The sequence below is a fragment of the Trichechus manatus genome, unplaced genomic scaffold (genome assembly GCF_000243295.1).
Source record: "Trichechus manatus latirostris isolate Lorelei unplaced genomic scaffold, TriManLat1.0 scaffold00107, whole genome shotgun sequence".
Taxonomy (NCBI): Eukaryota; Metazoa; Chordata; class Mammalia; order Sirenia; family Trichechidae; genus Trichechus; species Trichechus manatus.
Window position 1 is genome coordinate 3,420,047 of NW_004444043.1, and position 25,819 is coordinate 3,445,865.

The 25,819-nt window shown below is 41.6% G+C and overlaps 1 protein-coding gene across 1 annotated transcript in view; it reads left to right on the forward strand.

Moving 5' to 3' along the window:
- The window catches only part of GNA14 (G protein subunit alpha 14), a 211,554-nt gene that overhangs the window by 104,338 nt on the left and 81,397 nt on the right, over window positions 1–25,819 (forward strand). Inside the window, exon 2 of the mRNA XM_004383282.2 lies at window positions 1,839–2,023. Coding sequence (XP_004383339.1) covers window positions 1,839–2,023 — 185 coding nt within the window. The remainder of the gene's footprint in view (window positions 1–1,838; window positions 2,024–25,819) is intronic.

Below are 25,819 nucleotides of genomic sequence, written 5' to 3' on the forward strand. Positions count from 1 at the left end.
CTGATGAGAAGGCCGAGAGAGAGAAAGCCTTCCCCTGGAGCTGACACCTTGAATTTGGACTTTTAGCCTACTTTACTGTAAGGAAATAAACTTCTCTTCGTTAAAACCATCCACTTGTGGTATTTCTGTTATGGCAGCACTAGATGACTAAGACAGCTGCTAACCAAAAAGTCAACAGTTCGAATCCACCAGCCACTCCTTGGAAACCCTATGGGGCAGTTCTCCTCTGTCCTACAGAGTCACTATGAGTTGGAATTGACTCAACGGCAATGGAATTTTGTTTTTTTGGGGTTATTGTGTTGGCGGACCAATGAAATGTGAATGAGAAAGAAAATATACTTATAATTAATAAATTATTTCATATTCCATACATTTTTTTACCTTCATTGTAGCAAAATTACTAATTATGGTTTCCCATAATTTATGTTCTTTTGGCAGAAATGCTGAGTTAGACAACTGCTTTTCTTTTAAATAGCTTTACTGAGATATAATTCACACACCATATAATTCACCCATTTAAACTGTACAACTTTTATTGAGTCATATTAGTAATGAGATAATTTTTCATTGATTTTAATTTGAAGAAACTTTACTCTGCTGAGAACATGTCAGCCTGAATTGTTAATAAAACACTCAATGAAATCCTTAGATTTGGAAATGGACCATGAATATGATATATCATGATCCAAATATGGTAATGGAATCCCATATGAATAAATTATCTTTATCACAGAAAATGTTTTAATGCCATCATATAAGTCTTTACCACTTATATTGCAATTTTTACCATTTGTTTAAAGTAATAACTAAATCTAATAGTAATGTGAAGTATTGGTATCATATTTCACACTTGTTGCATCTACACTTACATCTATACGAATTTAAGAGAGATATGAATGGTGAAGGCATTAGTAGGCAGACCACACCCAGTTGCCGTGTGCAAGCATTGTGAGTTTTGAGGACCTCCTGTAGTACAAATTGGAACATGAAGAGAAGCAAGAAAACAGACTTTCAACACCACTGGAAAATCAGTGCAAGGATCAGTTGCATTCATGGATCTGAAAGGAAAGAACGACAAGTTAATTAGTCTTTCCTTTTATCTAGGTATTTCTGGTACTCAAGTCCTTCCCTGCATTATGATATTAGCAGTGGCAAAAGCCTCAAATATTCAGGGCTTTCAGATACAGTTGACAATTTTTTCAAGGCCTTAGGGCAAGGGATGTGAGGAAGCGTATCCCAAACGTGGTTCCGTGGTATGATAGCAATTCTTGCCTTCCAGGCAGGAGACCCGGGTTTGATTTCTAGCCAATGTATATCATGTGCGGCCATCACCCGCCACCAGCTACAAAGAAAGGCCTGTTGATCTCCTTCCAAAAATCAGCCAATGAAAACCCTGTGGATCACAGCAGTCTGATTCCCAACTCATCATGGACCGTGCAGCGTTTAGTTCCGGTGTGCATGGGGTTGCCATGAGTTGGGAGTTGACTTGATGGCACCTAACAACAACCAACAGTTTTAGTCACAAGACCTGATGCTTAGGATTACCCCAAGTGACAGAGACACTCACGTGTTCGTTAATAAATTGTGTGTGTGTGGGAGATATTTGAGGCCTTCTGAAGTATGGGATCCAGGGTAGTGACCCCTCTTGCCCAAGCCTTAGAATGGTCCTACCCTGCAATCTAAAACTGCAGAAGCATTTGACAGCCCCTCTCTGAGTCTCCGCCATCAACCTGTCGATTGTGCTATGAAGACAACACGGCCAGGAGATTCTTTCTTTCTCAACATCTTCTTTTGGAAGCCTGCTGACTGTGCTTATCGCTTGTTTTTTTTCCATTTAGGAACTGGTGAAAGTGGAAAAAGCACCTTTATCAAGCAGATGAGAATTATCCATGGATCTGGTTACACTGAAGAAGACAGAAAGGGATTCACGAAGCTGATTTACCAAAACATATTCACCGCCATGCAAGCTATGATCAGAGCAATGGACACCCTCAGGATACACTATGTGTGTGAGCAGAATAAGGTAACGCGCTTCAGGGATGTTTGCCCTGCTTGGGAATGCATGTTCCTACTCTGGTTATTCTATGTCTTTGAACAAAAAATTTTATTGAATACTTTGGTAAGATCCCCAAAGAAGCTCTTGAGCTCTAACTGTAGGGTGGAGATACTCCGAAGGAGTGTGAAGGGAGTGGATTCTTTTTCCATCATCGCTCTTACGGATTTAATAAGACCTTCAGTCTTATTTGGCATTAAATGTAGCACAAACAGCTACGGAATGAAAAGATTGGATGTTTAACTCCACTTAGAGGCTCCTTGGAAGAAAGGCCTGGTGATGATCTACTTCTGAAAACGTCAACCATTGAAAACCCTATGGAGCACAGTTCTACTCTGAAACACATGGGGTTGCCATGAATCCGAGTCAACTCCATGGCAACTGGTTTTGGTTTTTGCAGTCTCATTTTTGCAAGCGTTCTATCATGGTGCTCAGTGTGATACTACCGAGTGTCTAGGGATTCAGAAGTGTGTGCATTTATTTAGTTTGCTTTTTTCAGGTGCTAACAAAAGGAAGAAATGTGTTTTCTCTTTCAGCTAAGATGCCCAGTTAATTACTTCATTGGAGCAATGGAGATTTGGGGTTTACAATAGCCAGCTTTTCAAGAATTCCCAGTCTTAGGAAATATTTTACTAAATTCCCTGCAAACTACTCAGAGGAATCAGTGGGTTTTGTTTGTTTATTTTAGGAGCTAGTCCTTCTTGGGAACTAAGTGATAGTTTATGAGAGCAATACTTATGTCCTAACTAGCAATATGCTCTCATGAAATGATGGTGTCAGACTGTGATTTGCTTTCCTATCACCATTGGTTACTTAAAATACAAATCTGTTTAAGACCAAAAGAAAACAATGAGATAGCTGAGTGGGAGGATGAGGCGAATAAAATTTTATATGGTATATTGGAATGCAAATCCATAAGAAAATAACACTGTGCCTAACTTCATTAAGAATCTAGATTAGAAATAGAATTTATTTAAAATAATTCATACCAAGATACAATATGATAATAAAGTGATAAAGTCTATGTTAGATGGGTCCCTCAGGGGTCTATCAAAAAAGAAATTAGATACTAAAATGCCAAAATTGCACGGGCCTTTCTACAGACCCGAAGGACAACTTTATCATGAGCTTGTGGCACCCGTATTCATGTATATATTTTATATGTGATGTACAAAAAGTTTCAAAACAATTGAATGATTTAAACTTTTATTATTCAGTAACTGGATTACATAGGAAAACGCCAAAAACCAAAACCAAACTGTTGCTGTTGTGTCGATTCTGACTCATAGCAATCCTATAGGGCAGAGCGGGACTGCCCTATATGGTTTCCAAGCAGGGGCTGGTGGATTTGAACTGCCGACCTTTTGGTCAGCAGCTGAGCTCTTAACCACTGCGCCACCAGGGCTACAGTATGCACCAGATTGAAGACTTACTTTTATGTCCAGAACCTCATGTTTTGAGATTTCCTCACAGTCTTGAGGAAATGAAGAAACATATCTTGCTTGCAGTCTTGACCTTTGACAGCGTCATGCTGAAAAGTGTCTGTGGTGAGTTCTGTACCATAGAGATGGTGCTAAGTAACACGAAAGGGCTCTAGAAGTGGCTATGATGATTCCTTTATACACTGGTTTTGAGTACCAGTGTACGCTTTTTGAAAGTGTACAATTGTTTCTGAATCGCCCTATACATGGGTTTTAAAAAGTAGACCTTTCACAGAGATTTAAGATTATTTCAGAGAAGAGGCATGGCAGCAACGCCCTGGTGATGATTTCAGTTAACCTGTCTTCCCCTGTTGAAAAACATATTTTGTTTACCAGACATGATGTGGTGACTCGAGGAGGCTTGGAATTCAGGGACGGAAATGGGAGATTTTATTTGTAAATAGATCTACTGGGAAGAAAAGGCTCAAGTGTAAGTCCGTACTGCTTACCTTAGCAGCAAGCGTTTGTAAAACCCAATCAGATTTACTAATCAAGGCCTCTGGGTTTCTTTTCTCAAGGTCTTTGAAAGGGACTCTGAGTTTTTATTTTAAGCAAGAAGGTTTTCTAGGGTTTGAAATTCCACCACTGTCTCCTTTTCTCTTCATTGGAGTTCTTCATAATGCCATGGCCACTTGCTTTAGGCAGTAGGACTCCTGCGTCCTCATTTGCCCTATCTAGCTCTCATCTCAATGCCTTTCTACTTCCAGTAACAATATTCATGCTCCATAGACTTCCTCTTACTCCTCAAACATATGCCCAGGTGAACCACATCCTGGCATGACTTAAGGAGAGGCAGAAAACTGAGTGCAAAGAACACTGCTCTGGTTTCCAAAAATCTGGGCTCTGCTCATGGCTCCCCTGTGGGTCTAGGGCAGGAGTCAGCAACCTTTTTCTATAAAGTGCTAGAGAGCAAATGCTTTTGGCTTTGCGGGCCATGTAGTCTCTGTCACACCTATTCTACTCTGCCAACGTAGCGCAAAAGCAGACAGAGACAATACTTAAAGGAATGAGCATGGCTCATTTGGAAACTGTATCTACAAAATGTAAAAACTATTCTTAGCCTGGAGCCCTGGTGGCGCAGTGGTTAAAGAGCTCGGCTGCGAACGGAAAGGTCAGCAGTTCGAATTCATCAGCCGCTCCTTGGAAGCAGTTCTACTCTGTCCCATAGGGTCACTATGAGTCGAAATCGACTCGACGGCAACGGGTTTTTTTTTTTTATTCTTAACCTATGGGCCATACAAAAACAGGCCGTGGGTGGAATTGGCCCTTGGGCTGTAGATTGTCAGCCCTGGCGTTGGGGGAAGCCACGTACTTAACCCTCCTGGTCTTCCATTTCCCTGCGTGGTAAATGCAGATAACACGTGTTCCCTCTACTTCGTAAGCCAACATGAACAAGAGGAAGTGCTTTACAAATTACAAGGCACTGGAGAACCGAAAAGATAAGGTCATTATTGGGCCAAGTTCAAAAACCTAAATGAACTCAATGTTGCTTCTATGACTTGTCTAGGACACTTTCATCCATTTCCTCTTTATTGTTTTACAAATAATTTTCTCTGTGGGCTGGTCCTGGCTCCCACATGCGACAACCATACCGTGTTTAGGTCTGTATTCTGAATATGCTCAACAATGATTAGTGGCCCAGTAGTATTAAGTAGGAGTCTCTGTGGGGTGCAGACAGTTAACGTGCTTGGCTGCTAACTGAAAGACTGCAGGTTCAAGTCCACCCAGAGGCACCTTGGAAGAAAGGCCTGGTGATCAGCCATTGAAAATCCTATGGAGCACAGTTCTCCTCTGACACATATGCGGTCGCCATGAGTCAGAAGGACAGGATGGCAACCGGCAGTCTTAAGCAATTAGTATAAGAAGCATGATATGTTATCTTCTCTACAAAATGTTATATAAGTTGGAAAAAATGAATAGCTAAGACAGAGGTGGAAAGAAAAAAACTTTAACTAACTTATTTTCACAGTGGTGTAGTTCTTCCCTCATTTCTTATTGCTGAGTATTTATTTCCATTGTCTTTTTCAGAACTGGAAACACTTTCTTAAAAGTACATAGAAATTTTGGTAAGATTATTGCTCGGCTAGGTGATTGAAAACTTGCCTGTGACTTGAAAGATGCTTATTAAAAGAAAATTTCTCAGAAATTTAATTGGACATTTGGTTTGTAACCAACGTGTTTTTTCAGTTAAGATATAGCCTTGAAGATCATTTCTCATACCTTGCCTGCTTTTTATTTAAAGAAATGATTCATACGTGTTTGCTCACTCGGTTGATAAGCTTTAATTTTTATGAACGTCTCACAAGAGTGTCTTATGAGCACATATTAAAGTTTATGACTTCTTGAATAAATATGGCAAAGGCATTATCTCAGTGGCAGGGTTCCTAAGTCTGAGTTAGCTTGTAACTCATGTTTACTAGTGAGGATTTCACAGAAGCCAGGAGAGCTTCTTATTTTTTGCAGTTTGCAGCATCTGGGAGTTGGGAAATCCTAAGCCTCAGCCTGTGCTGCAGTGAGAGAAATCTTTTTGATCCCCTTAAACAATCTGCAGAATCTTCTTGGATGATTTAGATACTGAATTTCCCGAGGGCAAAGCACAGGCCTGCCTGGCTGCTTAATAGTCTGTTATTTCTATAGTCAGTGATCTCTAGAAAAAAGAAGTTTTATGGGCTCTCTTGGTAGCTGGCCTCAACTTCTTCCCTGCCCTGTTGCTTAATTAAAACAGACAAAAACCCTAACCAGTTGCTGTCGAGTTGATTCAGATTCATGGCAACCCCATGCATAGCAGAGTAGAACTGTGCTACATAGGGTTTTCAAGGCTGTGACCTTTCAGAAGTAGCTCACCGGGTCTTTCTTCTGAGACACATCTGGGTGGGTTCCAACCACGGAACTTTCAGTTAGTAGTCGAGCACTTGACTCTTTGTGCCACCCAGGGGCTCTTTTTGCTTATAAAATCCATTGTCGTCGAGTCGATTCCAACTCATAACGACCCCATAGGACAGAGTAGCACTGCCCCATAGGGTTTCCAAGAAGCACTTGGTAGATTCGAACGGCTGGCCTTTTGATTAGCGGCCATACTGAGGTCACATCATATTTGCATGTAACTTATCCAAATTTAATTCATCACAAAAGGAGATCATCATAAAAACAAAACAAAACAGAGAGCTAACAAACAGTAAAAGGATTATTTTGTATGCCAATCCACTCAGAGTACCCAACTTAGAACATAGCTTTTCTAGACGGTGAGATCTGAATTTCCCTTTAGAAAGCATCTTACTCTTCCATTAGAACCTGTTGCTGAATTCAAAGCCCTAGTTGAGACCGCGGATGTGGGTCATGCAGTCAGCCACACTCTCAGAAGGCGAAGCTTTCCTCTGAATCTCTAGGGTTAAGTTGACTCTCTGGCCCTCTGCTAGTTCTGTTTCACTCTATGTAGGTCCTACATCTGAGTCCTGGCTGGTACAAACAGTTAACATGCTCCACTGCTACCAAAAGGGTTGAAGGTTCAAGTCCACCCAGAGGTGTCCTGGAAGAAAGGCCTGGTGATCTACTTCTAAAAAAATCAGCCACTCAAAACCCTCTGGAGCACAGTTCTACTCTGACACACATGGGGTTGCCATGAGTTGCAGTCACTGGACAGCAATCTTTTTTTTTTTTAACATTTGTGCAAACAGATGCCTTTGTCTTTAGTTACCCCCAGTGTCTTGAATTTCAGTCCCTCTGGGTTCCTCCTCTATGACTGCTGGGTTTACAGGTAAAACAATGTCCAGAACAAAGGTTCTCAATCTTGGTTCTGCATTGGAATCATCTGGGGAGCTTTTATGCTGATACCCAGTGTACCACCTCCAGGGGATTGTAATGAAATGTTCTGGAATGCAGCCTGAGCACTTGGTTTGATTTTTGAAAACTTCCCAGGTGATTCTGATTGGGGAGCTATCATGGATTGAATTGTGTCCCCCAAAAATATGTGTGTCAACTTGGCTAGTCCATGATTCCCAGCACTATGTGATCGATTGTCCACCATTTGGTCATCTGATGTGATTTTCCTGTGTGTTGTAAATCCTACCTCTATGATGTTAACAAGGTGGGATTAGAGGCAGTTATGTTAACGAGGCAGGACTCAATCTACAAGATTAGGTTGTGTTTTAAGTCAATCTCTTTTGAGATATAAAAGAGAGAAGTGAGCAGAGAGACATGGGGACCTCATACCACCAAGAAAACAACACAGGAGCAGAGCGCATTCTTTGGACCTGGGGTTTCTGTGAGGAGAAGCTCCTAGACTGTGGAAGATTAATGACAAAGACCTCCTAGAGCCAACAGAAAGAGAAAGCCTTTTCCTGGAGCTGTTACCATGAATTTTGACTTTTAGCCTCTTAAAATGTGAAAGAATAAACTTCTGTTTGTTAAAGCCATCCATTTGTGGTATTTATGTTATAGCAGCACTAGATGACTAAGACAGCAGCCAACGGGGAAAACCTTTGAGAACTATGTCTTAACATTACTTGGAGGTGTTCATTTTGGATCCTGCTTTCCTGTCAATGTCTCCATCACAGAGAGGGAGTCTTTGGTAATCTTCTCAGCAGAATGACCTAATCAATCTCCACCCAAAGGTAAATTGAGTGGCCAGCATTGAGGATGTTTATTTTGTTCAAACATGCTGGGAAGCCTTGGGTAAATTAGGTGACGGTAGCCTTGACAGCCTCTCTAGGTGATATCTTTGAATTGAGGGCAGATTCTGTTTGGTCCACTTGGGTCTGTCTGGGGCCTAACATAGCACCTGGCTGACAGGCTTCCTTCCAGTGATGGAGGAGGGGAGAGGACAGAGGAAGGAGCTGCATCTCATCCTTTCAGTAGTGCCTTCTTTCCTCCTTCTCCTGCTGTGGCTACATGGAAATTTTATAGTATCTTCCTGTTCAGTAAAGAGAACCGGGGATGTGAGTTATGTTGATAACCTGCCCGCAGTATAGGTTTTGCTTATAATGAAAATACCTTACAGTTTTGTTTAGTGAGTAAACAGAGACATTTCATTAGGAAATTATGTGGTTATATATTCTGACTCATCCTTAATAGATATTTTTAAAATATTGAGATGGTAACTTATCAGCTATAAAACTTAAACATCAAACTTCTAACTTCAAACGTAAGAAATTAAGTCTAGTATTTATGGGACAAGATCACAAAGAGAGTGCATTTTTTGTTTTAAACACAAAAACAACATTGATAATGTCTCATATCTGTGCTTGGAGTTCCTGGGTAGCACAAATGGTTAAGTGCTTGACCACTAACTGTAAGTTTGCCTGTTCAACCTACCCAGAGGTGCCTCAGAAGAAAGGTCAGGCAATCTGCTTACAAAAGGTTACGGCCATGAAAACCCTATGAAGCGCAGTTCTACTCTAACACATGCAGGGTTGCCATGAGTTAGAATCAACTCAGTGGCAACTGGTTGGTTATCTGTGCTTATATAACTCTTCCAGCTTAGCATTTCATTCTCAGAAAGCAGGAGGCTGAAGTCTCAAGAGAGTTTGTTAAAAACTCTTATGGGGAAATCAAGTCCAGTTAAGTGGAAATCGTCAATTTATGTCACTTTTTATACAAGAGTTTCTCAGGGCTTAAAGTATTTTAAGGCCTTATTTTCCGATTTTTAAAGCATCTGTTTAAATCTATTTTTCTGCCCCACTTCCTCATCCAATTTGAAAAGTCAGATTCTGCATAAACCTTTGGGAACAGGGAGGCCAATGTTCAGTCTTTGGCTGTAACCCAGGGTTGTTGGTTTTCTGGCAAATGTTAAACCCAGGCGCCTTCTTCCCATGTTCTGTTGAATATTAAAAATCACATGGTATGTTTTTTTTCTCCTTACCAAGAACTTGGAGATCTACTTGGTATCTCCACAGCAACAACAAATTATCCACCAAAATCCTAGGCTGCAGTTGTTGCATTTATCTCTATAGTTCTCTGATTAATCAGTGCCTACTTTATTGTGAAAATTGCTATAATCAGAGCTTGAAATGTCAGAGTTTAGAAAGTGACAAAGAATGGAATGAAAAAGAACCTGTTTTCCCCTTATTTGCCATCTCAACTGAATCTGACCAGCCACTACCCTTTTACCCTGGCTTGGGAGATAAGGAAGTTTTGAGACCAGTGAAGAGTAGTGAGATTGACTTGGCCGTTGAAATGTTCACATCTTTGCCTACCTCAAGGCTGGGTATGAACCTACCACATCCAAAGAGACACGTAAAAATTTGATGAAAAGAAGAAACTCCACAGTATTACAAAGAATCTAGAAAACCAGGATGACCATCAGTCTGTTTCAACATCTGTCCATCCATCTGATATATATGAAATGTTTGTACTGAGTCCTTAAAATTACATCTAACTCTATTTGTTATGGATTGAATTGTGTCTCCCAAAAATGTGTGTCAACTTGGCTAGGCCATGATTCCCAATATTGTGTGACTGTCCACCATTTTGTCAAATGATGTGATTTTCCTATGTTTTGTAAATCCTACCACTATGATGTTAATGAGGTGGGATTATCAGTTGTTATGTTAATGAGGCAAGACTCAGTCTACAAGATTAGATTGTGTCTTAAATCAATCTCTTTTGAGATATAAAAGAGAGAAGTGAACAGAGAGACATAGGGACCTCCTACCACCAAGAATGAAGAACAAACAGGGGAATGTGTCCTTTGGGCCTGGGGTCCCTACGCTGAGAACTCCTACACCAGGGGACAATTGACGACAAGAGCCGACAGAGAGAGAAAGCCTTTCCCTGGAGCTGGCACCCTGAATTTGGACTTCTAGCCTCCTACACTGTGAGAGAATAAATTTCTCTTTGTTAAAGCCATCCAGTTGTGATATTTCTGTTATAGCAACACTAGATGACTAAGACACTGCTTTAATACTAAAATGTAAAGGTGAACATGTGAAATGACTTATGATCCAAAAATCTGTGATGAACACTGGAATCATTATCAGTTACGATAGTTTGTTGCATCCAAAATCCTTCACAAGTTGCTTTTTCCTCATGGTAGAGCTTCTCTCTCATTTCCCGATGGTAACGAGGCGAGAGAAGGGGGTTAATGCTGTTCTCCTCACAGAACCACCTTCTCTCAACCCCCAGTTGTTGTTAGCTGCCATTGAGTCGGCCCGTAACTCATGGCAACCCACATGCACAACAGAAAGAAATGATGCCCGGTCCTGCACCATTCCCATCATCAGTTGCAGATCAGACTCTTGTGATCCATAGTGTTTTCCTTATGGATCGCCAGGTCTTTCTTCCTAGTTTGCCATAGTCTGGAAGTTCCACTGAAACTTGTTAGGCATCATAACAACACACAAGCCTCCATTGACAGATGGGCAGTAGCTACGCATGAGGTGCGTTGGCTGGAAACGAAGGGTCTCCCACATGGAAGGAGAGAAGTCTATCATTGAACCAGCACTGCCCCCAACACCCAGTTACTACACTGATAAATAAATGCCATAAACCTGCGCCTGGAGGTAAATTCCCCCATGGGTTTGTCTTGGAGTCCTGCCAAAGGATCCATGTTTTCACCTGGCATTATTGAAGTTAGAGGCAGATTTTCTTATTATTGTTTAATAAGCTCTGCAATATCACCCTAAGCAAAATATTCTGGAAAGCATCCTCCCTGTATTGGTAGCTTTTTTCAGATGGGATGGGGGCATGAGGAGGCTTTATATGGGCTACAGTAACTAATCTAACAGAAACAAATGGTTAAATGGTTTTTTTTTGTTTTGTTTTATTTTGTTTTTACCAGTAAACCTACCTTTAGAGTACAAACCAAATTCATTAGTAGCAAGAGCAGTTTATTATTTTTTTTCACTAAGCTTTCTTTTGGAAGCTAAAATGTTTTCAGGGAGCTTTGAGAAGACAGTGTATTTCATGTGCTTTGTCTTGATTTCTGTTACTTAAACTGTGGCATGTTTAATTAGGCATTAGCGGCCATTGATGTTAACATCTAATGGCGGAAACACCCACCTGAAGCAGGGAAGCAGAGCTGTGATAGGTGGGTTTTCATAATCAAGATGAGGGTGGACTTGACCTTGCATGGAGGATAGGAAGGATGTCAAATCACCCCTTTGCTGCCAGCCACCAGGGCCATCTCTGGCCAAACAGAAAAAATAAAAACCACTGTAGCTACAGTGATGATAACTTATTTCTTGTCTAGAAGGTGGGGAGCATGATTCAAAAGGATGTCTTCAGACTTTGGCTATAGCCCAGGGTTGTTGGTTCTCTGGCAGATGTTAAACTAAAAACATTCCCTTAAAACAAAGCCCATCATCTGGGTAGACTTGGGCATGTGAACAGCCAGAGCCAGCCAAAGACCTGGTCCAGCCTGGACTTTTCTCTTTGGGTGAGGGTCTGGAGAAATCACCAGAAATAACATCTTTTATTAGGGAAAGAGGATGTCGCTTTGAATTCCAGGTAGACAGCACCAGAAATCTCAAGTTGTTACATCATAGTCTTGGCATTCTAAGGAAGAAGGAAGAACACGCCCAGTAACAGAGCAGACGACATTTTTTATGAGCATCTTAGACAGTTGGCAGCGGCATCTTTCCTGCTTTGCTGCTGGCTCATTCATCTCCAGCCACAGGGCCCTCCTTGCTTTGGCCCCAGTGTTCACGATGCTCCTTTCAGCCAGCACTTTTTGCTCTTCTCTCTGGTCTTCCCATCTCTCTTTGCCTAGTTGAGTCTTGCTCATCTTCTACTAGAATGGCAGCTACAGGAAGGCCAGGCACCAGGTCTGCTTTTATGCACCTTTGTGTCTTCAGTGCCTAATATGGGTGCAGGCCAACTTGCCAAAAGCCTGTGCACTGAATAACCAGTATCTGGGGCAAAGGAATCTGATTTTTTATGAGCCCATGTGGGTGGCCTTAAGGCCACACTCTGGCCTTTTCTGAACCTGTCTCTGACAAACTGCTCAGCCTCATCTCCTTTCCCTATTGGATTGTAATTTCCTGCATAACCAAGGCCTCTCTGTTTGCTCATGTTCTCCATCTGTTGGAACATCCTGACACCAATTCCCCTTGTACTCATAAATAGCTAACTTCATTTATTCATTTTGAATGTTGTTGTTGTTGTTAGGTGCCTTTGAGTTGATTCCAACTCATAGTGACCCAATGTGACAGAGTAGAACTGCCCCATAGGGCTTTCTAGGTTGTAATCTTTACAGAAGCAGATTGCCAGGTCTTTTCTTCCATGGAGCCACTGGGTGGGTTTGAACCACCAATCTTTTGGTTAGCAGCAGAGCATTTAACCGTCGCAGTGTCAAGGCTCCTTATTCATCTTGAATAAGGTATCCGATCCTGTAGAAAACTTTCTTTCACAGTCTCCCCCTTCCACCCTCCCTTGGGTTGGGTACTCTTCCCAGTGTACCTGTAATACCTTGCATTTGTCATATTGCATTATAATTCTTTATTTATGTCTATCTTGCACTTCGTGGTGCACAGTTAATGTGCTCGGCTGCTAACTGAAAGGTTGCAGGTTCAAGTCCACCTAGAGGCACCTCAGAAGATAGGCCTGGAGATCTACTTCTGAAAAATCAGCCATTGAGAACTCTCTGGAACACAGTTCTACTCTGACACACAAGGGGTCGCCATGAGTTAGAATGGAGTCAGTGACAACTGGTAAACTAGAAATCTTCCACTTCAGGCTAAGAGTTCTTTGACATCTAGAATCATGCCTTGTTAATCTTTGAATTCCCTAGGGCTCAATAAATGTTTGTGAAGTGATGTTCAAACCCTGTGGAAAGATAACATGAATCCAAATCTGTCAGAGAGCTTTGTCCAAGAGGTGATATCCACAATCTCAGAGGATAGCTCGGCTGTTCTCCCATATGATATAACTTTGAGTTTGCTTCCTTACCTTTGGGACCGTGATACTGGGCAAAAAACCAACAAGGAGTCTCCACATGGCCATGTTTTCCTGTTTCCAAACAAGTATTTGGCAACTGGAAACATGGCTTCTGAGTTGCAGGAAAACCAAGAACCATGCATAGTCCTGGGCTCTAAATCCAGTGTTGGAAGTTTGGAATGGGCCGTGATCAGCTCTTGAGATGTGTCTGGTGGACAGCAAATGACTCTGCTTGTGAAAATTAGTTCAGTGGCGATGGCTCCTTTCAAGGTGAATCATCAGGCAGCTATTTTGGGATCCCACAGGGCCAAAAAAATAGTGCTGAAGGGAAGCATAATTTGTTTATGAGCTAAAAGAGAGACTGTAAAAACGGCTTTGGGGTCGTCTGACCTCTTCTGACTTCTTGAAGGAGAGAGAGACTTACCATCAAACCAGCCCAAGGCTGATTCCTATGAGGTGGAGGTCTGACATTCCTCCTCTCTCCAATCTTTTTACCAATTCTGACATCAGCCGTCCCTCCTACGGCACTCTCTGCTTCGCTACTGGGTTCGATAATTCATTGCAATGGCCACACAGAACTCACAGACCATACTCATGACTCTGCTGTTTATTAGGGAAGTAATAGGTTACAATTCAGGATCGAGAATGACTCAGGATACAGTTCAGGATACAGGACAGCTCCACAGCTATGCCTTCAGGCAGGCGTCTCCCTCAGCCCCTTGGCCTCCCGGGCAAGTGTTACAAAGTTCTTTAGCTCCCTGTTAAGTGCCCAGAGGCACCCCACGCAACCAAGAAGCCTCCTGCCCAAAGGCACTCAGCTCTCTCACTCTGTGGGTCAGCAAGCCTACTGTAACTGCCTTGATCCATGGGGCGGGAAGCCCACGGTGCCATCTTGTGCTGGTCTCCTTGTTCTACTGGTGCCATGTGTCTGCCAGTGCTTCTGGCCATCTAGTGACATCTCCAGTGTTAACAGCTCTCTCTTTCTGTCTCCTGAGTTTAGGAGGTTCTCAGCACAGGGACCTCGAGTCCAAAGGATGGACTGTACTTGGTGGTAGTGAGGTCCCCCATTTCTACCTCTGGGATGGCTCATTTTAAGCCTAGCAGGATGGCAAAACTGATCAATCCCCTGGTTAGTGTTCCATACACCTTATTTTCATGGTGCCACCCCCACAAGGGTGCCATGTACCTTATTTGCATTATTAGCAAATCATCCAATCCCCTTGGTGGGCTACAAGCACCTCGTTTTCATACTTCTACCCAATCATTTGGTGGGAGTTACAAGACTATGGCTAGAAAGGCCATATAAAAATGATCCATCACACCACAGAGATTCAATAAACAATACCCTCTTCACTAACTAGGAGTTCCTGGTGGGGCAAACAGTTGATGCACTCTGTTGTTAACAGAAATGTTGGAGGTTTGAGTCCACTCAGAGGTGCCTCGGAAGAAATTCCTGGTGATCCACTTCCCAGAAGTCAGCCATTGAAAACCTATGGAACACAGTTCTACTCTGACACACATGGCGTCACCATGAGTCAGAGCTGATTTGACAGCAACTGGTTTTTTTTCATCAACCAAGTCCTAAAGTAATTGAGAAATAAAGCAAAGAATTAAGACATATGGTGACCAAAATATCATGTTTATTAGTGATGAGCTAAGAGTAGAGAGTATAGCTAGTAATTGGAGGTGTGATTTTTCTAATACTGAACCCCAGAATGTGATAGACTTACCCATCGTTCATCACGGGTTCTGAAAGACCCCAGCCTCATGATGCTGGCAGGCCTCATACAACACAGAAGAGCAAAAGAGAGGAAGGGGCAGAGGCCAGATGTGTTACCCAATTAATATGCCTCCATGTGGAGGGTATTGAGTGTGTGGAAGAAGCATTCACCCTCCCCATCACCTGTGTCCTTATCCCTGAGTACCTCTTGCCATACTTGGTGAGCTCCGGAAGGGATGGGCTGTATATACTACGGGGCACTAAAATGAGTGTGAATCGGTACCAAGCTCTGTGACAGGCTTTACTTAAAATACATCATTCTATTCTAAACAATTCTTCAGAGTAAGCTGTTATAGATTGAATTATGTCCCCCAAAAAATGTGTGTATCAACTTGGCTGGGCCATGATTCCCAGTATTGTATAATTGTGTACCATTTTGTAATCTAATGTGATTTCCTTATGTGTTGTAAACTCTGTCACTATGATGTACTAAGATGGATTAGCGGCAGTTATACTGATGAGGTCTACAAGATTAGATAGTGTCTTAAGCCAATCTCTTTTGAGCTATAAAAGAGAGAAGCCAGCAGAGACACATGGGAACCTCATACCACCAAGAAAGCAGTGCCGGGAACAGAGCTCGTCCTTTGGACCTGAGATTCCTGTGCAGAGAAGCTCCTAGACCAAGGGAAGACTGATGACATGGACCTTCCTCCAGAGCTGACAGAGAAAGTGTTCCCCTGAAGCCAAAGCCCTGAATTTGGACTTGTAGCCTACTGGGCTGTGAGAGAATAAACTTCTCTTTGTCAAAGGGATCCACTTGTGGTATTTCTGTTATAGCAGCACTAGATGACTAAGACGTAGGTGCTGTCAGTTATCCCCACTTTAGAAATACGGAAACTGAGGCTAATGCAGGTTAAATAACTTCCACAAGATCACACAAGTATCACATGTTGAAGCTGGAAACTGAGCCCAGGTGACCTCACTTCCGAGGCAGAGCTTCACCACCTCACGATGTTATTCATCTTTGGGCAACTCAAGGCCATGTGCAGTGCCAGATCATGAGTCATCCTTTGAAGGTTTGATTATTAAAGCAGTGAATGATGTGAAGGGAAGGCTTTCTGTCTCAAAATCTCTATTCTCGGCCACACATTCATTAATCCCCTTCCCGCTGGCTGGGGTCCAACTAGCTTACAAAACTGTCAGTGTTCTCTCTCTCCATACTTACACAAGGAGGTCATGTAATCAAAAACCCCAGAGAAATATCAGGATTATCGCATCCTGATGGAATCTGAGGATTGAAGAGCTTTCTGTGGGGTGGATTTGAAATGGTTACATGGAGAATATTTTTTTATTTTCTTTTATTTCCCTAGAAGAGAGAAGTAAACAAGCCAGATATTATTTTAAATTTATTTTGCAAATGGAAACAAAACATGACAGTGACTTCTAGCCAGAGCCAGAGAGTCAGAAAAGAGCAAATAAAACCTGAAGGGTATATTCTGACAGGGGTATAAATGGAACTAAGTTTAGCCAGAGTGTATTCAAGCACTTGGGGCCCTGGTGGCACAGTGGTTAAGTGTTTGGCTGCTCACCAAAAGTTTGGCAGTTCGAATCCACCAGGCCTTCCTTGGAAACCCCATGGGGCAGTTCTACTCTGTCCAATAGACTTGATGGCAATGGGTTTGGTTGTTTTTGTTTTTGTTTTTTTTGGTATTCAAATGCTTATGTTTTTTGAAAGAATGAAATAGAGCTGTACATACTGGTAAGGAAGGATCACCAGAATATGGCAGTAAGTGAGAAAAGTGGGGTGCAGAAAAAAGTGTGTGAGAAAATAGTAAGATCCCTTTGGAAATTAAAAAGTAGACCTATACAGATGCCTACTTGTATATTACTTTTTCAAGAAAGAACAAGAAACTGTAAACAATGGTTGCCTTTGGGGAGAGGGCCTGTAAAATAGAGGGGAGGGACAATTTTGCTTTTTATTTTGTACCAGGCTTAAAGGTTTAATTTCTAATGTTATACCTGATTGTCTTGAGTCGGAATCGACTCAACAGCAGCTAACAACAACAACAGCACACCTGATTTAGAAGTCCTTGGATGGCGCGAATGGTAAAGCGCTTGACTACTAACTGAGAGGTGGACGGTTTGAACCCACCCAGAGGAGTCTCAAAAGTAGGTCACGGGAAATCCAGGGTGGAAAGGAGGAGTACCCTGTCACAGTATAGGGAGAGCAACAAGGGTCACATAACTATATATATATAAATTTTTGTATGAGATACTAACTTGAATTGTAAACTTTCACTTAAAGCACAACAATAAAAACAAAAAAAAAGAGTAAGGCCTGGCAATCTGCTTCTGAAAGGCCAGAACCATGAAAACCCGATGGAACGCAGTTCTGTTCTGAAACACATGGGGTCACCGTGAGTCAGAATTGACTCGATAGCAACTTTTTTTTTTTTTTAATTTACTTTAAAAACTGTGAATAGAAGTTATCTTAGTTATTATAGATCATTTTAATTTTCTTTATTTTCCCTCTTTCTATGAGTTGGAATTGACTCGATGGCTTTTGGTTTTTATATTAAAAAATCCAATCTTAGTGCTATATTTTAATTAAGAAACAAATATTAGCAATTTAAGAACTAATATTTGAGTGGTACCTTTGAAAATATGGAGCCCTGATGGTTAGCCCAGTGGTTAAGAGCTTGGCCGCTAACCAAAAGGTCAGCAGTTCAAAGCCACCAACCACTCCTTGGAAACCCTATGGGGTAGTTCTACTCTGTCCTGTAGGGTTGCTATGAGTCAGAATCAACTCAATGGCAATCGGTTTTTTTTTGAAACTATGACTAAAACTTCTCCAGTCTTTTTAACAGCTGCTTCAAATCCAAATTACTAAATTACCGTATTTTTACGCAGACAAGCACGCCTCTTTTGTTTTTTGCCAGCTGTGACCCTACCCCCTGCCCTTGCTCCATGCGTGCGCACTATGCTAATTTTTCTTCACAGCAACATGTAAAGAAGAAGAAACTGGCATAGCCGTGCCTGTGAAAATACCTCGAGGGGGAGGGGCATTTTAGGGAGGGAGGTGTAATTTATGTTACTGCAGATTTTTGTTAAACAAATGCTATATGTGTGTTCTGGAAATATTTTTGTATATATACGTGTACTTCGAAGTCCATATTTATATGGGTATAGAAACACTTGTCAAAGTGAGGTGGGCAGTGAGGGGGTGAGTAGACGGGGCTGCTCCAACACTGTGTGCCATGTGCCTCCGGTAAGGAAAAGTGTCTGGTGAGACTTAAAGGTAGGAGGAGGGGAGGAAGCCAACAGGCAAGAGCCACACAAACATTTATTGAGGGTGTACATGTGCCTTCGGAGTCCCTGGGTGGTGAAAATGGCTGAGCACTGAAAGGATACTAGCTGTCAGGATGGTGGTTCGAATCCACCCAGAGGCACCTCAGAAGAAAGGTCTGGTGATTTACTTCAGAAAGGTCACAGGCATTGAAAACCCTGTGGGGCAGAGTTCCACTATGACACCTATGGGGTTGCCATGAGTCAGAATCGACTCCACGGCAACTGGCTATTTATTTATTTATTTTTGGCCCTGTGCCTTTGGGGAATATGTATAATATTTTGTACCAAGGCTTTATGGTAAACTGAACTCTTAAAATGCAAGCTTCATCACCGTTAATAGACACTCAGTGCTTCCTCAGCAATGGTTCTCCCTTGTCTCCTCCTACCCACCCCCAGGAAAACCCATCACCTTTGAGTAGATTCTGACTGTGGCAGCCCCGTGTGTTACAGAGTGGGACTGTGCTCCATGGGTTTTTCTTGGATGTAATCTTTACGGAAGCAGATCGCCAGGCGTTTCTTCTGCAGCGCTGCTGGGTAGGTTCAAACCATCAACCTTTAGGTTAATCGTTGAGTGCAAACTGTTTGCACCACCTAGGGACCTGCTTACCGCCCCTGACAACCACTAATAAACTCGGTCTCCATACATTTGCCTATTCTAGATATTTCATATAGGTGGGGTCATACAATATTCGTCCTTTTGTGACTGACTGACTTCAAGCCATGTAGTGTTTTCAAGGATCATCCATGTTGACTTCATTTCTCTTTATGGCAAAGGATATGGGTGATTAATGTCACGAATGATTAATGAAATCCATGTCACTGAATTGTACATGTAAAAAACGTTGACTTGGCAAATGTCGCATTATATATATTTTATATATTATATATATATTTTTACACAATAACAAAAATGACATCCTCTCAAATCTTATGGGAGACACGTGAAAAAAGAAAAGCAAGTTCCAGTGGAAAAAAAAAAAAAAGCAAGTTCCAGACTTGTTTTCATTCCTTATCCAGACCTCAGCGTGAATTCCTTTAATCACCGAGTCCCCAGGAATGGGCCTAGAAATGAAAACAAGGAATGAGGGGGACCAAAGGCCAGAAGGCCAGTAGCTGCTTTGGGATTCTGCCTGGATGGTGTCTCAGGTTCGGTGACATGTTGTAACTCCCCCCTCCAGTCTGTTCAGACTCCCAGACCTGTCTCATGAGTTTGCTTTAACGCAGTAGAAAAGACCCAGGAGGAGAAAGGAAAAATATGCGAACATGATCCCACCCCATCCCCCCAAAAGCCACACCCAGGCTGCACCTCCAATTTCTCAGTCTCGCTGCAGAGCAGGCTCTTATTCTCTTTAAATTGCATTCTTCAGGAGAACTGGTGCACACAACCCATATGGAGAAGGGCGTGCCCTCTACTTTCTGTGCCACTTCAGGAACACTTTGGCATCTCCTTGACACCTTAGGATCTACGAGTAAGGTCTGTTCCAGGGGCAAAGCAGGAGTTGCGATTTTGCCATTTTGCCTGGATACCTTAGGCAAGTCACCAGCCTTTTCTGAACCTGGCTCCTCGTTTGTAAAAGGAGGGAGCTGGACTAGATAATCTATGAGATCCAAATGATGAAAGAACGGGGGACCTGTCTTAGACATGGAGTAAAATGAGTGAATTCTGGGATTTCCTTAAGATCATTGTCAATGTGGTAAGGTTCTTTTAACCTCTACTTCTTCCTGTCTTAAAATATATATAATACATATATGTGTGTGTATATATATATATATTTTTTTTTTTTTTTTTTTGAGGCAAGAAACTATCTGGTGTCTTGTAATCTTGGGGCCTGAGATTCAACTCTACTGGGCCACTCTATTATGGAGAGAGTTTGGCCTCCTCCTTCACTTTGTCTAGTTCTGAGAGCATCGCCCCTCTCCCCACAAGGGCTGAACTACTTCATCACTTATCACATAATCTTAGAATCACAAAATATCTCCAGGCAGCATGCTACTCCACACTCTTCTCCCATACACTACTCTCTGTGGAAACTTTCCAACCCAACTCCCCACACATCTACTCTGGGAGCTGCCTCCTAATTATATCCTAGAAGCCTGATATAGAAAGGACCAAAGGGAACATTCCATTTCTGTCTTCCCGGCTGTCCCAGGGGCATCTTGGGTCATGGATGGTGGCCTGTTCCTTGGTGAGATGCCCAGAGGCCATTGACTGGGAACCAATGGGACCCGTCTGAGAGCAGTGTGCGCCATTAAGGACACACCCCATTAAGGACCATGGGGTGTTCCCACCATGTTTGGGCGCATAGCTTAAATGTGTGGAAAAATTCAGTTAACATTGAAATAAAGCACTCAATCCATTTAAAAGTTCGGTAACAAAAAAATCCTGAAGTGTCACCCCAGTAAAAACATTTTCAAAGGGAGTTTCATCCCAAATTGCACTCAAGAAGTGTGATGATAGAGTCATAGAATTTCAGAGCCTGAGTGGCCTTCAAATATCTTCCAGATCAACTCAGACCTTTTTATGGTTCAGGTAACTGAGATGTAAAGAGGTAAGTGACATGCCCAAGGCAAGCTAGAGGAGCAACTGGAAAGAATCTCGTTAGTGTTCTGTTTCATGTCAATCCAGCATAGGTCTAAACATGAGCCATAAAGGGAGGTTTTGCATTAAAATTCTAACGTCGGCTTGTTAGAACGTATTTAAGATTGTACTAGAGAAATTGAGATGATATCTCAAAAGTGTTTTCTCTCTCACTCATTCTTTCGTACTTTTCTCTGTCTTTTTAATTTTTAATTCATGCTTTTCTGTAAGATAATTTCTTGTTTTTGTCTTTTTCAAATTATTTCTTCGAATAACTTCCCCTCAACCTTTGTAAAGAAAAATTTTAAACCTAGAAAAAAGTTGAGAGCATAGCACAATGAATACTCGTATAACATCCACCATTGTTAACATTGTCTGATATTTGTTCTCTCTCCCACTACTTGCACAGGTACGTGTGTGTGTGCATGCATGTGCGCACGCACACACACACACACACACACACACTTTTTATTTATGTAAGTAAAAGTAAACTGCCGACATCATGATAAGTACTTAAATACTTCAACATTCATCTCCTCAGAACAGGAGCATTCTCCTTCAAAACCACGATTATCATTGTCACACCCAAGAAAGTGTACTTTGTAAGTATAGTATTATCTAATATAAAATCCATATTCACTTGTCTCCATGTGTCCCCAAAATGTCCTTTATAACCTTTTAACAAAAACGTGTAGGAACCAACCAAGTACCTTGAATTGTACTTGGTTTTCATTTTCCTTTAGTCTCCTTTAAAGTACAGTATCTCCCCACCTTTTAGGTTTGTGTGTAATAACATTGACAATTTTTAAGGGTTCAGGCTGGTTGTCTTGTAGAATGTCCTACAATATAGGCTTATAGTTTAGATTTCTCATAATTAGATTTAGCTGAACATGTTGGAAGGATTCTACTGGTGGAACCCTCATGCACTGCTGGAGGGAATGTAAAATGGTGCAACCACTTTGGAAAACAGTCCGTCAGTTCCTCAAGACATTAAACATAAAGTTGCCACGTCCGGGAATTCCACTCCTAGGTATCTATTCAAGAGAAATGAAACCATATGTCCACACAGAAACCTGTAAATGAATGTTCATAGCAGCATTATTCATAATAGCCGAAAAGTGGAGACAACCCCATGTCCATCAACTGAGGAAGAGATACACATATCACGTGTACTGTATAGGAGCCCTTATGATGCAATGATAAAGTGCTCTGCTGCTAACCCAAAGGTTGGTGGTTTGAACCCACCCAGCAGCTGCTTCTGAAAAGATTACAGCCAAGAAAACCGTATGGGACCATTCTACTCTGCCACGTGGGGTTGCTATGAGTCAGAAATGGCTTGACGGCACCCAACAATGACAACATTTTATACAATGGTATGCTATTTGACCATAAAAAGGAAGAAAGTACCGATACATGTTACAACATGGATGAAGCTTGAAAACTCTATGCTAAGCGAATGGATCCAGTCACAAATGACCAAATACTACATAACCCATTAACAGGAAATGTCCTCAACTCCAGAGAGAGAGAAAGGAGATGGTGGTTGCCTAGGGGCTTGGAGGGGGCTGGGGGAATTGACTGTTAAGGGGTACTGAGTTTTCTTGTGGAGATGATTAAAATATTCTAAAATGTATTTTGAGGATGGTTGCACAACTCTGATGTACTAAATAGCCTTGAATTGTGCACTTTAAACTATATGTGTATGGCATGTGAATTGTATCTCAATAAAGGTATTATTAAAAAACAAAGAATACTACATGATGATGTGTCCTTCCCACTGATCATTTTAAGAGGTACTTAATGCCAGCTTGTCCCATTACTGTTGATGCTAAGTTTGATCTCTTGGATAAGGTAGTTTCTGCCAGGTTTCGCCATTGTAAAAAATGTTCTTCCCTTTGTGATTGGAAGTAATCTGAGGAGTGACACTTGCCAGTCTGTGGATATCCCGTTCTCTTCTATTAGCAACACTGATGATCCGTGCCAGTAAGGTCTATTACATGGATGGCTCCAAAATAGTGATTCTATTTTTCACATTTATTAGCTGGAAATGTTCTGTAGAAAAAGCTTTCCCTCTCCCTCCTTTTAAAAAATCACTGGGTTGTCATTGATGGTTCTTTATTGCAATCCATTATCTTAATTACTCTTTCTGATACTGGAAATTGGCCCGATCAAGTCCCTTTGAGCTGCTGCTGTGTCCCCCATTGTTCTTTGAGCATTTCCTTTACTTTCTGGCACAAGATGTTTCAGGCTAACTTTTGCTTCCTCTGTCCCAGTCTTGGAAGCAATCATTTCTGTAAGGAGACCTGGCTCCTTTCAGTGGAGAATTGCAGACAGAAACCAAGATCTGAATGATAGACAGGTGTGCTTATTGCAACTGGACCATATGCTTCTCTCCCTTTCAGCGGATAGAACTAGGTAAAACAGAAGCACATGCTCACGGACACATATATGCAGACCCACATGCCCAATACACATATACATGTGCATACACACATACAGACATTTCCCTCATTAGTCTCCAGTTCAAATCCAGTGCCACATGTTTCCCCACCTCTCTTCTGTCTTTATTTGTCTCTTTTCTCCCATCACCTCTGGTTCCCAAGAATACCAACATATTTGCTCATTTTTCTCTATCCTTTAGTACACAAAATTATTTCAGATTTATTACTCCAACACCAAATCAGTTTAAAAAGTAAAGAAATAAAATTCATGTCTTCTGATACTTAGCATTGCTAAATGTATTTTCTGGAGCTATTTTTCTTCTTTTTTTAGCGGGTGGGGAGGTGGGATTGAGGTGATGGTGATGTGGCAATGATGGCAGTGGAGAATAAAAAAGAGGTTATTGGTGGGGGGAAAGAAGGAGACTGTGGGCGGGGGGAGAGAGAAGGAGAGAGTATGTGTGTTTTCCAGCATTTAAAACTTTCACGTGAATAAACCCACTAAGTAAGCATGATGTGTGTAAGAGTTAGGAAGAGAGGAGCCATTCTTTTTTGTTTTTTTTACTTAAATAAGAAATAGTACATAAACTTAGACACAATGAAAATAAAGAGAAAAACAGCTGTTTTTTATGAATTCTGATAAGATTTCATCCTGTTTGGGGGTTTCGGTTGCTGTACTTGGCTTTGATGGTGACATTTTTCTCAGACGTGGCATTTGATCCAGCGTACAAGCTCTACATGGTTGTTCTTCAAATGAGGAATTGATTTATTTTTAAAAGGTTCTCCTGCCTTTGGAAGAGGACCAAATACCTCTTTCCAGTTGGGGAAATAACTTCCTTTTGAGACCTAACCTCTTTCTCACCCCAGCGAGCCATTTGGACTTTTGTGTAGGAATTGGGTAAGCATATTAGAGTGCAAGATTCTTTTTCTTCATTACTTAACTCTCAAAGAGGCTGTTTTTCCCTGCTACTCGGTATTTTGACTTCTAAGAGAGATGGTGAGATGGAATCAAAGGCAATGGAGCGAGCATCCTTAGATCTAGGCTACAGTGATGGCCCTAGACTTCTTCACGGCTCTGAATCTCGAGTCTTTCACTGTCAAGTGGAGATAAAGCCTGCTTTGTTTTTCATTTTCATTTAGAATGTATGCCCTGCATACTCCCAAAACAGATTTCAGGTGACTTATAACCGACACATCTCTAACTCCTCTGATGTTGTCAGGATAAATGATTAAGAGTCCTGGGACTGGTGGAGGACATTAATAGCACCAGAAACCCGCTCTAAAAGTAGTTGCTGCACATGAGCACTGAATTTGTTTTCTAGCCCTTTGCTGTCCAGTATGGGAGCCACTAGTCCCATGTGGCTCGGAAATGTGGCTTGTTTGAATCAAGATAGGCTGTAAGTGTGAAATCGATACTGGATTTCAAAAACTTAGTACCAATAAAAGAAGGTAAAATAGCTCGTTAATAATTTTTTACACTGATTACATGTGAAATGATACAATTTTAGATATATTGAGATAAATATTTTATTAAAACTAATTTTTCTTGTTTTTCTTTTTACTAAAAAGAAAATGTGACTATTGGAAATGTTAAATTTCATAAGTGGCTCTCATTATATTTCTATTAGACGGTGCTGTTCTAGCTTATTTTCACCCAAGTCCAAAAAATAAAACAAAAGGAAAACACATTTAACATGGGTCTGTTACCTGATGAGCTCACCCAATGATGCCGTGGATAAAAGGCCTGGCAATCTGCTTCCATAAAGATTACAGCTAAGAAAACTCTATGAAACAATTCTACTCTGTAAAACATGGGGTCACCTATGTTTTATACAGTAGAACCGACTTGGTGGCAATGGGAATTACCTGAGCTGGAATGGGTATTACTTGATGGCAACAGGCATTACCTGATTAAAGGAAGGGTGTTCTTTTGTCAACTTGCCATCCATTCATTTAGAGCCACGCACTAAAGCACTTCAGAGGGAAAAATGGTGGCATCTTGCTACAACTGTAGTCGTTCTTCTCTGTTGGAAAACTGAGTCTTGGGTCATGTCCCGCTTGTCATATCTGGAAATTTTTGATAGTGAACATCATGAGACTCAAAATTTTCTGATTTATTCCTCGTTTGCTCATTCACTCATTCACCCATCTATTTATTCATGCACACGTTTATTCAGACACTGTGCTGCGCTCTCGGAATACAGAGATGAATTACGACTCAGTCCTGCCTTTAAGAACCCCAGTCTGTGGGGAAATGGAGCGGGAGGAGAGAGTCAGACATGTAGGCTAATAATTACAGTACAGCACAGTGAGCACCGTCTAGACTTCCAT